The sequence below is a fragment of the Heloderma suspectum genome, chromosome 3 (genome assembly GCF_057233095.1).
Source record: "Heloderma suspectum isolate Gila_16-S chromosome 3, 16-S_ref, whole genome shotgun sequence".
NCBI classification, from domain to species: domain Eukaryota; kingdom Metazoa; phylum Chordata; class Lepidosauria; order Squamata; family Helodermatidae; genus Heloderma; species Heloderma suspectum.
Genome location: NC_139460.1, coordinates 266,383,772 through 266,399,804, shown reverse-complemented (window position 1 = coordinate 266,399,804; position 16,033 = coordinate 266,383,772). Strand labels below are relative to the sequence as shown.

Genomic DNA, 16,033 nt, shown 5'->3' with positions numbered 1-16,033 from the left:
TCTTTTTCTTTGGGACGGATTTCGTTGCTGCCTCCTGAACAATGTTACGGACCTCCGTCCATAGTTCCTCAGGCACTCTGTCTACCAGGTCTAATCCCTGAAATCTATTCCTCACCTCCACTGTATATTCAGAAGGGATATGACTGAGGTCATACCTGAACGGTTTAGTGGTTTTCCCGACGTTCTTCAATTTAAGCCGAAATTTTGCAAGAAGCAGCTCATGATCTGAGCCACAGTCAGCTCCAGGTCTTGTTTTTACTGACTGTATGGAGCTTCTCCATCTTTGGCTGCAAAGGACATAATCAATCTGATTTCGATATTGACCATCTGGTGACGTCCATGTGTAGAGTCGCCTCTTATGCTGTTGGAAAAGAGTGTTTGCTATGATCAGCATGTTCTCTTGGCAAAACTCTATTAGCTTTTGTCCTGCTTCATTTTGTACACCAAGGCCATGCCTGCCTGTTATCCCGGTGATTTCTTGACTTCCTACTTTAGCATTCCAATCCCCTATGATGAAGAGGACATCTTTTTTGGGTGTTCGTTCTAGAAGGTGTTGTAGGTCTTCATAGAACCGATCAACCTCAGCTTCTTCGGCCTCAGTGGTTGGGGCATAGACTTGAATTACTGTGATGTTGAATGGTTTGCCTTGGATTCGTACTGAGATCATTCTATCATTTTTAAGATTGTACCCCAGTACTGCTTTTCCCACCCTTTTGTTGACTATGAGTGCTACTCCATTTCTTCTAAGGGATTCTTGCCCACAATAGTAGATATGATGGTCACCTGAATTAAATTCGCCCATGCCTGTCCATTTTAGTTCGCTGATTCCCAAGATGTCGATGTTCAATCTTGCCATCTCATGTTTGACCACCTCCAGCTTACCTTGATTCATTGATCTGACATTCCAGGTTCCTAAACAATATTGTTCTTTACAGCATCGGATTTTCTTTTCACCGCCAGACACATCCACAGCTGAGTGTCCTTTCGGGTTTGGCCCAGCCGCTTCACTTTTTCTGGCGCCACTTGGAAATACCCTCTGCTCTTCCCCAGTAGCATATTGGACACCTTCCGACCTGAGGGGCTCATCTTCCGGCATCATCTCTTTTAGCCTTGTGATACGTTCCATGGGGTTTTCTTGGCAAGAATACTGGAGTGGGTTGCCATTTCCTTCTCCAGTGGACCACATTTTGTCAGAACCCTCTGCCATGACCTGTCCGTCTTGGGTGGCCCTGCACGGCATAGCTTATGGCTTCACTGAGTTACGCAAGCCCCTTCGCCACAACAAGGCAGTGATCCATGAAGGGGCACCATCTCTAGCCTGCTCCAATGCCATGGACTAAATGAAATTCAATACAACCTGTGAGTTGGGGGGTTCCCCAGTCCAGATTTTAATTATTTCACAGAAGTTTAATGACAACATTTTGATATCCACTCCAATTATTATTTTAGCTCTACCCAACATAGGGTGGTATCCAGTGTTGCAGTTGTACAAGGGGAATTCCTTGCCCCCCTTCCCCATGCAGACCCCTCTGCCCCCCCCAAACCCATCCTAGAGACTGGGGACCCTTAGGAAAGGTCTGGTATGTGGGGCAGGGGGAGGTTTCAGTGGGAGTGAGAATCAGGGGAAATCAGGGGGGATCTTCACAACAACGGAATGAGAAGAGCATTGGAGTATTACCCAGATTTTCATAGGTATCCCCATCAGGGATACACTAAGCAAGATAAGCTGAGTGTAATGTACCTTTAAAATCTGGTTTTCGGTGCTTCAGAGGAACATACTTCCGGGTGGGGGGGGGGAGTAGAACTGAATATCATCATCATCATTGGTTGACAGGCTGCTCAACCAATGAGAGAAGCTTGCTTCCTGCCCCTGTCCAGGCTCCCTGCTGCTACTACATTATGAATGGAGAGCAACTAATGTTTCCCGTGTGCGCAGATTTCTCTGAAGAAACCCAAATCCCCAGTTTTCCAGTGCAGCATCTGAAGGCTCCTGACTGCTCCTCACCCTAATTTTGCTGCATCCCAGCAATCTGCTGCGGAGTTATTTCTCCCACCCCATTTTTCCCCATATGTGCACTTTTGCCTATTGCTTCCAACCCCCTTTCCAACCCCCACTTTCTCTTCTTCTCTCTGCTCGCAAAGAGAAGCTCCTGTAAACCCAAAATATCATTGCTGCAATAAAGTGACAAAGCAGAAAAGGGACTTTACATAACAACAGAGAAACTACAGAACATCAAAGAAGCGAAACATCACAATAATGATTTAAGAGAGCAATGGTAAAGCAAAAGGGCACTTCAAGACAAGTTACTAAAGCTGGCCTTTAACCCTTTCACTGCAGGGGAGTGAGATTTATTTCGTACTTCTGAGTAAACATGCACAGAAGGGGGGATATATGAAAGATTAAAAGCAGACTAGCTAAGGTGAATGAGTGTCCCCATTGCTGTGGTAATGCTGCTGCACTCCTGGGGATTTTCTCAATGAGAAAAACTACTTCAGTTGGTGAAACAAGATGGAATGGGGTGTCCCACCCCCTTGACCACATCACTGCCAGTCATAGAGGGCCACCCTGGAATTAATGCAGAGAGGACATGGCACACTGTGGTAAAACCACCAGGGAGCCACTTTCAGTAAAAAAGTTGGAGTAAAAGGAGTTTCAGAAAATGCAGCTTTTCAAGAGGGAAGTGGCTGGTTGGCGGCGGATTGGTGGTGATGTCATCTGTCGCGAAGGAACGCAGGGGTGTCGTTATAAACGGGCCCACCTGGGGACGGGCCCCATATCTTTTTTGAGCTGTGCCCTGGAACTTTTGAGCTGTCCTAATTGCCATTTTTTTTAACATTTTCCCATTGACTTGCATTGGAAAACAGAAACGGCCATACCCTTTTTTAGTTTGTATGATAAATACATGACATTTGGAGACCTGACAGCCCCCACGGAGTTTATTGAACCTGCCAAATTTCAGGCACTTTGTTCCAGTGGCTTTTGTGCTAGTCACAGGTAAAATTTGCTATTTTCAAGGAAATCTGTCAAAGCAAAGAGCTATTTTTTTTATGCTTCCACATATGTGCATAGAATTGGGGGACCTGGCAGCCCCTATGGAGGTGACTGAGCCTGACAAAGTTCAGACAGTTAGATCCAGTGGCTTTTGTGCTAGCCACAGGTAAAAATCTGTTTTTCTAGAAAATCTATCAAAGTAAAGAGTTATAATTTTTTTTGTGCTTCCACATAAGTTTATGGAATTTGGGGACCTGGCAGCCCTTATGGAGCTGGCTGAACCTGCCAAATCTCAGACAATTAGGTCCAGTGGCTTTTGTGCTAGCCATGCATAAATTTTCCTTTTCTCAAAGACTAAAACAAAAAGTAAAAAACTGTCAAGCCATACAGGGGATTAGAGATCCTAATCAGAAGGTGTTTAAGGTGACCATTAGGAGGTCACTATCCCTAATCTCTGGTGTAGGTTTTTTTTGAGGTGCAAAAAAACCTCTCTCCCCCTACTTTTCTGCTCTTCCATGCCCATTGTTGGGAGCTTGCTTGCAATGAATTTTTGAAGAGGGAGAAGGAAGGGAAGAAAGAGCTCCATGTGAAATACTGGTATTTCACATCGTATCTGATTTTACTCCCTCAGATTGGAACCTTTGGCTTCTGCAGAAGTTTAGTAGCTTCAGTACAGCAAATGATCCAATCAGCCTCCACAAACTTCTTTCTCCCCCTCCACTTTAATTTCTCCTAAATAGCTGTAGGGCTCAAAAGGAGGGTTAGGACTATGTGGCGTCATGATCGAAGAACTTAATAGGTTCTACAGTTTTTAAAAAAGCTACAAAAAGCCCTTAGCCACCTCACCTCATAAAGTTAATTTAAGTACATGTAATCCTTACAAACCCTCCACAGCCTCCCAAATTCTTCTGAAGTACTACCTCTCTGAAAGGAGCCACTTGGCTCTTTTTTCTCTACCCCCCACCCCAATGCATTTCCAATCACCATTCTTCTTTTCTTCTTCCTCCCCCTATCCCGTTCTTTCTTTCTCTTCTTTATTCCACCCAGAGCATATCTTGGGGAATTCTTAAAGAGAATTCTCTTCGGTGGGCAAGAGAAGTTCTGAACTGCATTTGACAGACAAGAGGATTAGTTTTTCTCCTTCTCACTCAAGTCTTTGAGAAAAGTGGGTTCACATGGTTGCAGAGAAACAAATCTGGGGCTGTTTTGTTTGTCAGTTGCCATTATCCAGCAATAGGAAGGGCCATATGCTCAGTGGTAGAGCATATGCTTGGCATGCAGAAGGTTCCAGGTTCAATCCCCAGCATCTCCAGGTAGGGCTAGGAAAGAATCTGGCCTGAAATCCTGGAAAGTCACTGCTGCCATTCAGTGTCAACAATACTGGGCTAGATGGACCCAGGGTCTGACTCCGTATAAGGCAGCTTCCTATGTTACTATGAACAGAAAGCTTTAATAAAAATAGAAGTTTGGGCTTTGTTTTTGAAGTGGAGGGGACATAAATACTGCTCATTTATATAATCCTGTGTATGCCTACTCAGAAACCCCATTATGTTTAATGAGGCTTCTCCTCAAGAGAACTGTGTACGGAATTCCAGCACAAGTTACTTTTGTAGGGAGATTTGCACCTTGATGTTCTGCATGTTTACTCAGAAATAAGTCCTGAGTTGTGAACATGGTACTGCAGGCTTAATACAGTGCCTATCCAATTCCGTCTACTGAATTTACTACCCTTTCAGCTCAGTCCAATGCATGTTTTGTCATTTGAGTGGGGTGTTGTTGTTTTTTTTGCATGAACTCTAGCTTCAGTGGTGAGGGAAAGGCACTTAGTACATGCTCAGAGCTTCTCCATAACTTAACCCTAGTTTTGAAAACAGACTCATTGGATGAATCCTGGTGAAGTCTTGACACAAATGAAGTTAGGGGGAGGATGATACAATGAGAGTTTGTGCATAACAAGGAGGACGTAGAAGAGAGTTGCATGAAACAAGACATCTGTTTTTATGAAGAGATGCTGGAGGATGGTAGAATGAGGAGGGATGGTTGCATAGAGGGGACTAGAATTGGTAGGGGGAGAACGTAAGTGTGCAATGGTGAAAGAAAAGCATTCTGCATATGCTCAGAGGCACTCTCTATTTAAGAACATAAGAAGAGCCATGCTGCATCAGACCAAGGTCCATCTAGTCCAGCATTCTGTTCACACAGTGGCCAACCAGTTGCCCACAGGAAACCCACAAGCAGGACATGAGTTCAATAGCACCTTCCCACCCATGTTCCCCTGCTGCTAACATTGGTGAAATGTAAATAAATTCTAGTATTTCTAAATGTGCATGCATGTATATCCTTCATGCAGGTTTCTTGCCTGGAGGACACCTCTAATGACCTGTGCATTTTCATACAAACTTACCCAAAAACTATTGGGGAAGGGTGAAGGGAAAGGAAAGCAAATCACTCCCTTCCCCAAATTGGAGAACTCCCTTTCCACATGAACTGCTGCACCTATCCTTCTGAAACTTTGCTGGTTTCATACTTAGGGACAACTCTAGGCTGTCTGTAATTTTCAGAACAATGGTCCACAAGGAACATAGGGAGATAAGTATGTTCTCTTTTGGAGACCTCAAAATGTCAAGGCCACACTTGCACAAAAATCCCTGTGGCCATCATTCTGAAATTTGGCAGACATGATCTCCTCTGACGGGGCAATGAATCCTGAAAATTTTATCCAATTCTTCTAAGTAATAAAGATGTTATTGGCAGTTCCCTTTAAAAGAAAATCAAAATATAAACCCTGCACCTATTTTTCTGACACTGGGCAGGTGTAATCCCCTTCTATGGGGTTACTATGCTTGAAATTATAATCCAGTTCTGACCAAGAGAAAAAAGTTACAGTTTTTCTCTAATTTCCCATGGTTGTTGTTGTTCAGTCGTTAAGTCGTGTCCAACTCTTCGTGACCCCATTGTCAAGGGCTCCTTGGAGGCCTCTCTCAGTCTAATCCAGTAACCAAGTCCAGACACAGACAAAGGGATTCCTTTCAAAGCTTTATTCTTCTTTTACAATTTAACAACTCTACAGGTAGCAACTAGATCTGAGCAGCAGAATACCTATGCCCTAAGTTGAAACAGTTGGTCCCCGTTTGAAAGGGAATTACTGGCAGACCCCTGAACTTAAGGACTAGGGAGAGTCCCTCCCCTTTTCCCTTGGATCCTTGGGGCGCAGCCGTTGTTTGCGCGCCAACCGGGCACTGCGCCTCCTTTCCGCGCCCTCCATCTGGCGCCGCTCTCTGCATCTGCGTCGCGCATCCACCAAGTCTGCTATCTGTGCTTGGTCACTCCCTGGACTGCTTTCTAATCTAGGAATGCTGGTGGGAGGAATCTCCGTCGGCTGTGGGCCCTGGGAAAGAGGAGCGCGCTCCTCTCCCAGGAGCGACTGCTCTTCCTCAGAATCAGAACTACTCTGGGATTCTATGGGCTCAGTGTCCACCCTGACACCCATGGACCATAGCACGCCAGGCCTTCCTGTCCTCTGCTGTCTCCCGGAGTGTGCTCAAGTTCATATTCATTGCATCAGTGATGCTATGTAGCCATTTCATCCTCTGCCCTCCCCTTCTCCTTTTGCCTTCAATCTTTCCCAGCATCACGGTCTTTTCCAGGGAGTTTTCTCTTCGCATTAGGTGGCCAAAATATTTGAGTTTCAGCTTCAGTATCTGTCCTTCCAATGAGCACTCAGGGTTGATTTCCTTTAGGACTGACTGATTTGACCTCCTTGCAGTCCAGGGGACTTGTAAGAGTCTTCTCCAGAACCACAGTTCGAAAGCATCAATTCTTCAGTTCTCAGCCTTCCTTATAGTCCAGCTCTCACAGCCATACGTTGCTACTGGGAAAACCATAGCTTTGATTAGACGAACCTTTGTCAGCAAGGTGATGTCTCTGCTTCTTACTATGCTGTCTAGGTTTGTCATAGCTTTCCTCCCAAGGAGCAAGCATCTTTTAATTTCATGGCTACAGTCACCGTCTGCAGTGGTCTTGGAGCCCAAGAAAATAAAATCTGTCATTGCTTCCATTTCTTCCCCTTCTATATGCCAGGAAGTGTTGGGGCCAGATGCCATGATCTTCATTTTGTTAATGTTGAGTTTCAAACCAGCTTTTGCACTCTCCTCTTTCACCCTCAACAAGAGGCTCTTTAGATCCTCTTCGCTTTCTGCCATTAAGGTGGTATCGTCTGGGGTTGTTGATAATTCTCCTGGCAATCTTAATTCCGACCTGTGATTCATCCAACCCGGCGTTTCTCATGATGTTCTCTGCATATAAATTAAATAACCAGGGTGACAATATACAGCCTTGTCGTACTCCTTTCCCAGTTTTGAACCAATCGGTTGTTCCATGTCCGGTTCTTACTGTTGCTTCTTGACCCTCGTACAGGTTTCTCAGGAGACAGGTAAGGTGGTCTGGTACTCCCATCTCTTTCAGAATTTGCCACAGTTTGTTGTGATCCACACAATCAAAGGCTTTAGCACAGTCAATGAAGCAGAAATAGACGTTTTTCTGGAATTCTCTTGCTTTCTCCATGATCCAGCGAATATTGGCGATTTGATCTCTAGTTCCTCTGCCTCTTCAAAACCCAGCTTGTACTTCCGGTAGTTCTCAGTTCGCATACTGCTGAAGCCTAGCTTGTAGGATTTTGAGCATCACCTTGCTGGCATGTGAAATGAGTGCAATTGTACGGTAGTTTGAACATTCTTTGGCATTGCCCTTCTTTGGAACTGGAATGTAAACTGACCTTTTCCAGTCTTCCGGCCACTGTTGAGTGTTCCAAATTTGTTGGCATATTGAGTGCAGCACTTTAACAGCATCATCTTTTAGGATCTTAAATAGCTCAGTTGGAATACTGTCATCTGCACTAGCTTTGTTGTTAATAATGCTACCTAAGGCCCACTTGATTTCACTCTCTAGAATGTCCGGCTCAAGTTCAGTGACCGCACTATCATGGCTATCAGGGACACTAAGATCTTTCCTGTATAGTTCTTCTGTGTATTCTTTCCACCTCTTCTTAATCTCATCTGCTTCTGTTAGGTCCCTGCCTTCTTTGTCCTTGATCATGTCCGTCTTTGCACAAAACATTCCCTTGAGATCTCCGACTAGATCTCTAGTCTTTCCCATTCTATTGTTTTCCTTGATTTCTTTGCATTGTTCATTTAAGAAGGCCTTCTTGTCTCTCCTTGCTATTCTCTGGAACTCTGCATTCAGTTGGATATATCTTCCCCTTTCTCCCTTGCTTTTCGGTTCCCTTCTTTTCTCAGCTACTTGTAAAGCCTCATCAGACAGCCACTTTGCTTTCTTGCATTTCTTTTTCTTTGGCATGGATTGAGCTGCTGCCTCCTGAACAATGTTACGGACCTCTGTCCATAGTATCTCAGTAACTCTGTCTATCAGGTCTAATCCCTTAAATCTATTTGTCAATTTCCCATGGTAGTCAGCAAGAAACATAAAGACTCATTTTACCAAACGTTGACTCAGGTTTGGTGCTGAGCTGAAATGGTCCAACTATAAATTGTTCAGCACAAAAGCGGGATGTTTTCCAAAACACTGAATCGGGGTGTGAGTTGAAGTGGGGTGGAGGGGTCAGTGCACACTTCTTATGTATCTATCTATGTATGTATGTAATCTATAGGAAATTAGTGAACTGTAAGTGGGTCAGGTTATACTAATATGATATTGTAACAATATGGAAACACACACAATGACGTAGTGAGTGTTAGTTATCTATTTAGAATAGTGTTGTTGTGAGAACATTATAATTATACATATGAATACAATTGTACATATACTGGTAGATAACAGAAGTATCTGAATCACAGGTATATACAAATTAGTATTATTAGACAAATTGTAATTATCACAGTTTCTACAACTGTGGCCCTTTTTTGTACTTGTATGTAATCTATACACACACGCAAGCACACCATATGCACACACCACACACACACATACACTAGAGGTGCGCTTAGACTCGGATATATATATATATGAGAAAATCTGTGTTATGGGCCTGCGCCCTGGATCTTTTAAGAACCTAGCAATGCCCCTGAAGGAACTCAGACTGCTCTAACTTTGCATTAAATTGCTTGTGAAGACAGCCCGCAGGTGAAGGTATCTTGTGAGAGTGCAGCAAAAAGAGAAAAGAGAAAACAATGATGGACATACAAAAGGAACATTTTTATTTATTTCATTTCTATTTATTTATTTCATTTCTATACCGCCCAATAGCCAAAGCTCTCTACATACAAAGGAATTCCTCAACATACAAAGGAAAGTGATGGCTAGGTGGAACAAGGGGGTGGGGGAAAGGAGAGGGCAGTGATTGGTGGAGGGGGGAAAGTACTGGACCAAATGGAACTTTAAGGATCTTCACTCAATTCATCCAGTGTTTAAAATAATTGCAAAAACAAATTGCATGAACTCTATACATTCAGTTTGCTCAGTGAAATGCAGTCTCTGTGGATCAAAGTACACATTACCTTAATTTGTGTTTTTAAATAGAATTTTTAAATAGTGTGCTTAAATCTGATCACACCTCTTTCTTTTGCTCTGCCCTCCCCCTCCCCCTCCCCTTTTCCTTTTGTGTTGTGTTTACCAGATTGTAAGCCTATTGGGGGGGTGTTAGGGTCTTTAAAAAAATCTTTGTACAGTGCTTAGAAAGTTTGAGGCACTTTATACATGATAAATAATAATCAAAACAACCAACATCAGCCATGAGGGGAACCTTTTCTGGATTGGGACTACAGTGCAGAAGTTTAATCCTTTCAGCCATGCTATTTTCCATCAAAAGTCCTCCCCAGAAGCTGCTATTTGCCCCTGGAATTATATAACATGTATCTTAACTACCTGCAACTACACATATTTTGATAATAACAGGTATTCTTATAACATTTTTTTACATCACCTACTTTAACATTTTGGATCTCTTATCTTACCTTGTGGGGCTTCTTTTATCTTCTTCAGAGATCAAAAGCCATACAAAGTCTGCATAGCTCATCTGATTCTCTTTGTGTGTTTGAATTCCTCTAAAATATACAAGGAATATATAGTGAAATCCTAAATAATCATGTAAATAAATATAACCAAAGACAAATTTCAAAAACTCACCAAATACCATGTGAAGGGAACTTTTTAGACATTTGAATACACATCAGAGATTAAGAGCACAATGTTATGCATGTTTAGACAGGAAAAGTCTTACAACTCCCAGCATTCCTTCAGCTAGGCATTCTGGCTGGGGCATGCTGGGAATTGTAGGACCTTTTTCTGTCTAAACATGTATAGGACTGCACTCTAAATGTCAATTCCTGGGAATGTGTTAGAGCTGGTGGTTACCCACTCCCTGATTCTTTGAACAGCAATGCTGTTTTAACCTGAAGTAGTACTTCAGAGAGCAGATCAGGAGTCTTATACTAATGATAAGGTAACTTTTAAATGAAAGTATCTTTATTCTCGCAGCATCAGGATCTTGGAGTTTTTATATAATGATTTATGCTGAGCAAATGTCTCCATGTAGCAACTCTCCCCTGACAATCACCCATCATAATCTCCCCTGACAAGCTTCCATGATAAAGCTTCCTTGTGAATGTACCCCAATATACAGAGAGGGATACAAGTATTGCTCAGTGGTAGAGCATGTGACATGAATTTTATTTATTTATTTATTTGATTTATTAATCCCCATCTGGCCGGTCACCCAGCCACTCTGGGCGATGTACAACAATAAAACAGTTAAAGCAATAAAATTCTACATTAAAAACATCATAAAAAATACCCTAACCCACCTCAAATGCTTGCCTGAACAACCACATTTTTAATGTATGGCGGAAGCTCATTAAAGAGGGGGCATGACGGAGTTCCCTAGGGAGGGAGTTCCACAGAGTGGGGGCCATCACAGAGAAGGCCCTCTCCCTCGTCCTCACCAGCCTAGCTGTCCTGGCTGATGGGACAGAGAGAAGGCCATCCGAGGCGGATCTTGTTAAGCGGCCTGTCTGGTGTTGTTGGAGGCGCTCCTTAAGATAGGCTGGGCCGGAACCACATAGGGTTTTAAAGGTCAAAACCAACACCTTGAATTTGGCCTGGAAAACCAGTGCAACTCCTTCAGCACTGGAGTGATGTGATCTCGACAGCGGCTGCCTTTAATCAGGCGAGCCGCCGCGTTCTGTACCAGCTGCAGCTTCCGAACTGTCTTCAACAGTAACCCCACGTAGAGCGCATTACAGTAGTCTAAACGAGAGGAGACCAGTGAATGTACTACCGATGGGAGCAGATGGTCGGGAAGGTAGGGGCGCAGCCGCCATATCAGATGGAGTTGGTACAGTGCTGTCCGGCTCACAGCTGACACCTGAGCCTCCATGGACAGTTGGGAGTCTAAAATGACCCCCAGGTTGCGGACCTGGTCTTTCAAGGGTAGCCGTACCCCATTCAACACCAGGTCAACATCCCAACCTCCTGTTGTTTCCCACCAAAAGTACCTCGGTCTTGTCAGGTTTCAGCTTCAGCTTCAGCTTATCCCTCCCCATCCAGCCACTCACCGTCTCCAGACATTTGGACAGGGATTCTACAGCCAACCTTGGTGAAGATTTGAACGAGAGGTAGAGCTGCATGTCATCCACATATTGATGACACCGCACCCCAAACCTGCTAATGATAGCCCCCAGCAGCTTCACATAGATGTTAAATAGCATCGGGGAGAGGATGGAACCCTGTGGCACCCCACAAGTGAGCGGCCACAGGTCCACAACTTCCTCTCCCAGTGCTACCCTCTGGTACCTGCCGGAGAGGAAGACCGGAACCACTGCAATACAGTGTCTCCAATGCCCAACCCCTCCAGGCGGTCCAGGAGGATACCGTGGTCAACTGCTGAGACATTGAGGAGAGCATCAAAAGCTGCTGAGAGGTCGAGAACAAGGAAGGAGCATTTGCCCCTATCCAGAGCCCTCTTCATATCATCCACCAAGGCGACCAAAGCCGTTTCTGTCCCATGCCCAGGCCTGAAGCCCGACTGAAATGGATCTAGATAATTGGCTTCTTCCAAGTGTGCCTTCAACTGCATCGCTCAATCACCTTGCCCCAAAATGGCAGAATCGAGACTGGGCAAAAGTTGTTCAGAACTTGGGGATCCAAGGAGGGCTTCTTTAAGAGTGGTCTTATCACTGCCTCCTTGAGGGCTGATGGCATCACTCCCTCCTCAAGGGAGGCGTTCACCACTGCCCTGATCCCCTCACCCAGTCTCTCTCTGCAGCCTATAATGAGCCAAGATGGGCAAGGATCAAGTAAGCAGGTTGTCCGCCTTACAGATAAAAGCACCTTGTCCACTTCATCAGAAGGAAGAAGCTGGAACTGATCCCACAAAACTAGTTTGCCACAGACCGCCTCTTGCTCACTAACTGTATCCACAGCGCATGGAATAGCACTCCTAATCCAATCAATTTTATCCGCAAAGTGCCTTGTCAAGGCCTCACAGGAGGCCTTAGAATGCTCCAGCGGTTCCAGAGCAACTGGACCGACCAGGCTCTGGACCACTTGGAACAGCCTCCTGGGACAGCACTCTACGGACGTGATAGAGGCAACATAACATTCCTTTCTTGCTGCCTTCACCGCCACGTGATAGGCTGAAGATACAGCTCTAGCCCGTGTCTGATTGTCTTTGGAGCAAGACTTCCACCACCAGCGCTCTAGCCGTCTCACCTCCTGTTTCAGAGCTCGTAACTGCGGATTGAACCATGATGCAGTCCGAGCCCTGTTCAGGGGGAGAGGGTGTTTCGGAGCCACCCAATCTAATGCCCCAGTGATTGCGGCATTCCAGCCACTCACCAGGGTCTCGACCGAGTGGCTGTTGGCGTGCTCCAGAGAATCTCCAAGCGCGTTCAGGAATCCATTCAGATCCATAAGACGCCTGGGGCGGACCATTTTAATGGGTCCTCCACCCCTGCGGAGGGGTTGTGGAACCGAGAAGTCCAACGTCACCAGATAGTGATCTGACCATGACAAAGGGGTGGTGGATATACTCCCGTCTTTCAGATCACTCCCTGCTTCCCCAGAAAGAAACACAAGGTCTAGCGCCTGACCGGCTACATGGGTGGGACCAGTTGGAATAGGGTGCAGCTCCCAGGAAGCCATGGTCTCCATGAAGTCCCGAGGTGCCCCTGTGAGGACAGCCTCTGAATGTTACATTGAAGTCCCCCAACACCAATAAGTTAGGGGACTGCACACGCACATCAGAGACCACCTCAAGCACCTTGGCCAGGGAGTCAGTCGTGCAGTGGGGTGGACGGTACACGAGCAGAATCCCCAGACTGCCCCTCAGGTCCAACCTCCAGTACATGCACTCAGCAACCTTGGTCTCCCGGAGAGGGGGTCTGGTGAAGACCAAGGACTCTTTGTAGATAACAGCCACTCCCCCTCCCCGATCCCCAGCCCTTGGCTGCTGTGCTTACGAAAATCCAGCTGGACACATGGCCGCAAGAGTTGGACAGCAGCCTCAGCCAGCCAGGTCTCCGTAATACATGCCAGGTCTACACCCTCATCCAGGATCATGTCCTGGATGAGGGAGGTTTTCTGGGTAACAGACCTGGCATTGCAGAGCAGCAAACGAAGGCCAGAAGATGGAGTCACGCCTCCCCCAGCTACCCTTTGGTTATGGACAGGCCTGGAACAGGGGACAGATATTACGCATCTCTCCCTTGTTCCCCTTACCTGGCATGGCCTGCCCCTCACACCCCACCAGCGCCTGCCGCCCAGCCTCGGTATAGTCTGGCCCCCAGCACTCCCCCCACTGCCTCCGTAAGGTGGACACATGCCCCCTTGCTCCCGCCTATGCATGCACAAGTCCAAGGTTTAACCCATGATATCTCTAGCTGAAAATATTTTTTCCCTGGATTTATGGCAGAAATCATTGCTTGAGATTTTCTGAGATTTTCTGACACAGGATGTGCATTGTGCAGGAGTCAGGGCAATTTCACATGACACTCAAAAGTGCATTTGAGCTTTTTGTTTTGTTTTTGAGCATTGCTCATGAGAGAGAAGATAAAATTCAGAAGAGAATCTGAATGTATACTGCAGCCAATCTGAACATTAACATTTGCATTAGGAAATGATTTTAAAGAAAGCTAATGTAGGCTGCACATATCGAAACACCCTTAGACAAGAAAGCAAAGGGATCACATCCTACATTAATCTTTCTGAATCCCATTCCAGTTTTTTCTGCCCAAACTAGGTTTCTTTCTCCAGTTTTAATTCCTCCCCACTTTCTTACCTAAGCACAGCTCCAGTGAATATTCTCTCTATAATCCTGCTTGACAGAGCTGTAGATGAAGAAACAGGAATTAGGAATATTTTAGATTCTTGAGCGTGGTTTCTATAATTCTAACAACTGCTGCTTTTTCCTATACAAAAGTTACCTAAGTGCAGAAAAATCATCATATATGAAATGTTTTCCAATCTTGTGTGAAATGCAACATGAAAATGATTTTCCTTATTGGACATGCTTTTACTATATATCAGATTATTACCATTCACTAGTTTGAATTTTGAATACCTTCCATCTAGTCATTCTGTTCCTTACTTTAAAATCTGTAAGAATTATCCTGACTATGCGGAACAGTCTGTAGGATGTGTGTACATAGTATATAAAAATTGCAGAATTTGAGGTCTTCAGTTAAATATTAAAAGAATGAAAACCTGCGTGCTTTAATCAACTGAAGAATTAGGGCAAAAATTACTATAGAGTAATTATAGCAGAGTTTGGGGATGGTGAAGAAGTTGTTCAGATTTGATTCCTGGTTATGGTTTTATGTTTTCACACATCTTTCTATGCAAAGTTATGGCATAACAAGTAGTTCTTTAAGATATTAGCTAGCCTTCAGCTTATTCAGCATTTGCAGTCTAAACAGGGAAAAGCTACCTCCATTCTAACTTGCACTAGAGCATGGGCTGCTTTACTTTGTATGCATGCTTAGCATTATGCATGCTTACTTTGCATAATAATGAAGTGACTGAAGCAACAGCAAGAGATATGCTAGAGTTCTTCCATAAGAATGGGGAGGAAGATATATCAAAGTGTGGTAATCTGGGATGCCCTTCAGGCATAAATTAGACAATATTTAATTTTATATTAGTAATAGTAACCAATGCTTCTCTTGTTCTTGAATCTGCTTACCTTGATCATTGTAACTAGCTAGATCTTTCTGGTTGATGTAGAGGTCATGGTCAGTGTCCAATTCCCAGAATTTACAGTAAATGACATAGAAGTGCTCATAGGAAAAATAATCAGTGACTTGATTTATGTCTTCCTCTTCTTCCAAGAGGGCTAAAGTCTGAAAAGATGAGAATGGATTCATTCTACATAGAAGGTGCTGAACAAGTACCAGATACTCTGACTAGAATGATGTCTTATGTGTCAATCTTTATTATTATTCACTATCCACGTTAAGCTGCAAAAAGGCTGTATAAATCCTTAAAAGTTTACAATAAGATTTTTTAAATCCACAAACAAGCATAATTATCATTTCAACTTCTCTGTGTGTCTTATTTTGAGACTCCCATATGATAATCACATCCTGCTCTACTTTGGTAAACACACCTGTTTTTGTACAAGTGTTTAATTATGAAGAAATATAGAATGATTTGGATGTCCCTCCAGACAAAACAATGTTTGCCAAAAATAAAGCTGAAGGAAGAGTATCTTATAGCTGTGCTTCCTATTACGAAGACATACCATTAATTAATATTGCTCTTTGTTTGAGACTTGCTGTCCGACTTGGAAGTTCCCAACAGCACTATCTGTTTGTACTATCCCACAAAAAACATGACAGGAAGTCGGAAGAGTTATGGAAATCAAACTAAAACCAATTAATGAGCTTTTTTTAGGGTGCAAATTCCATACTTGAGTTCTGCCAGTGGAGGGGCTTTACAATTTGGCTGAAGCTTCACTATGCCAATGGAATATAAGGTACACCACCACCACAAAATTTATACCAGTGGTACACCCCAGATACACTGGTGGAA

General features: G+C 44.2%; 1 protein-coding gene across 1 annotated transcript in view; it reads right to left on the bottom strand.

Annotated features, from left to right (window-relative positions):
• Positions 1-16,033, bottom strand: part of PPP2R3A (protein phosphatase 2 regulatory subunit B''alpha) — a 69,600-nt gene that overhangs the window by 11,399 nt on the left and 42,168 nt on the right. The window contains exons 8-10 of the mRNA XM_084846847.1: positions 15,186-15,342; positions 14,283-14,331; positions 9,961-10,050 (exon numbers count right to left, since the gene is read on the bottom strand). Of these exons, the coding sequence (XP_084702973.1) occupies positions 9,961-10,050; positions 14,283-14,331; positions 15,186-15,342 (296 nt within the window). The remainder of the gene's footprint in view (positions 1-9,960; positions 10,051-14,282; positions 14,332-15,185; positions 15,343-16,033) is intronic.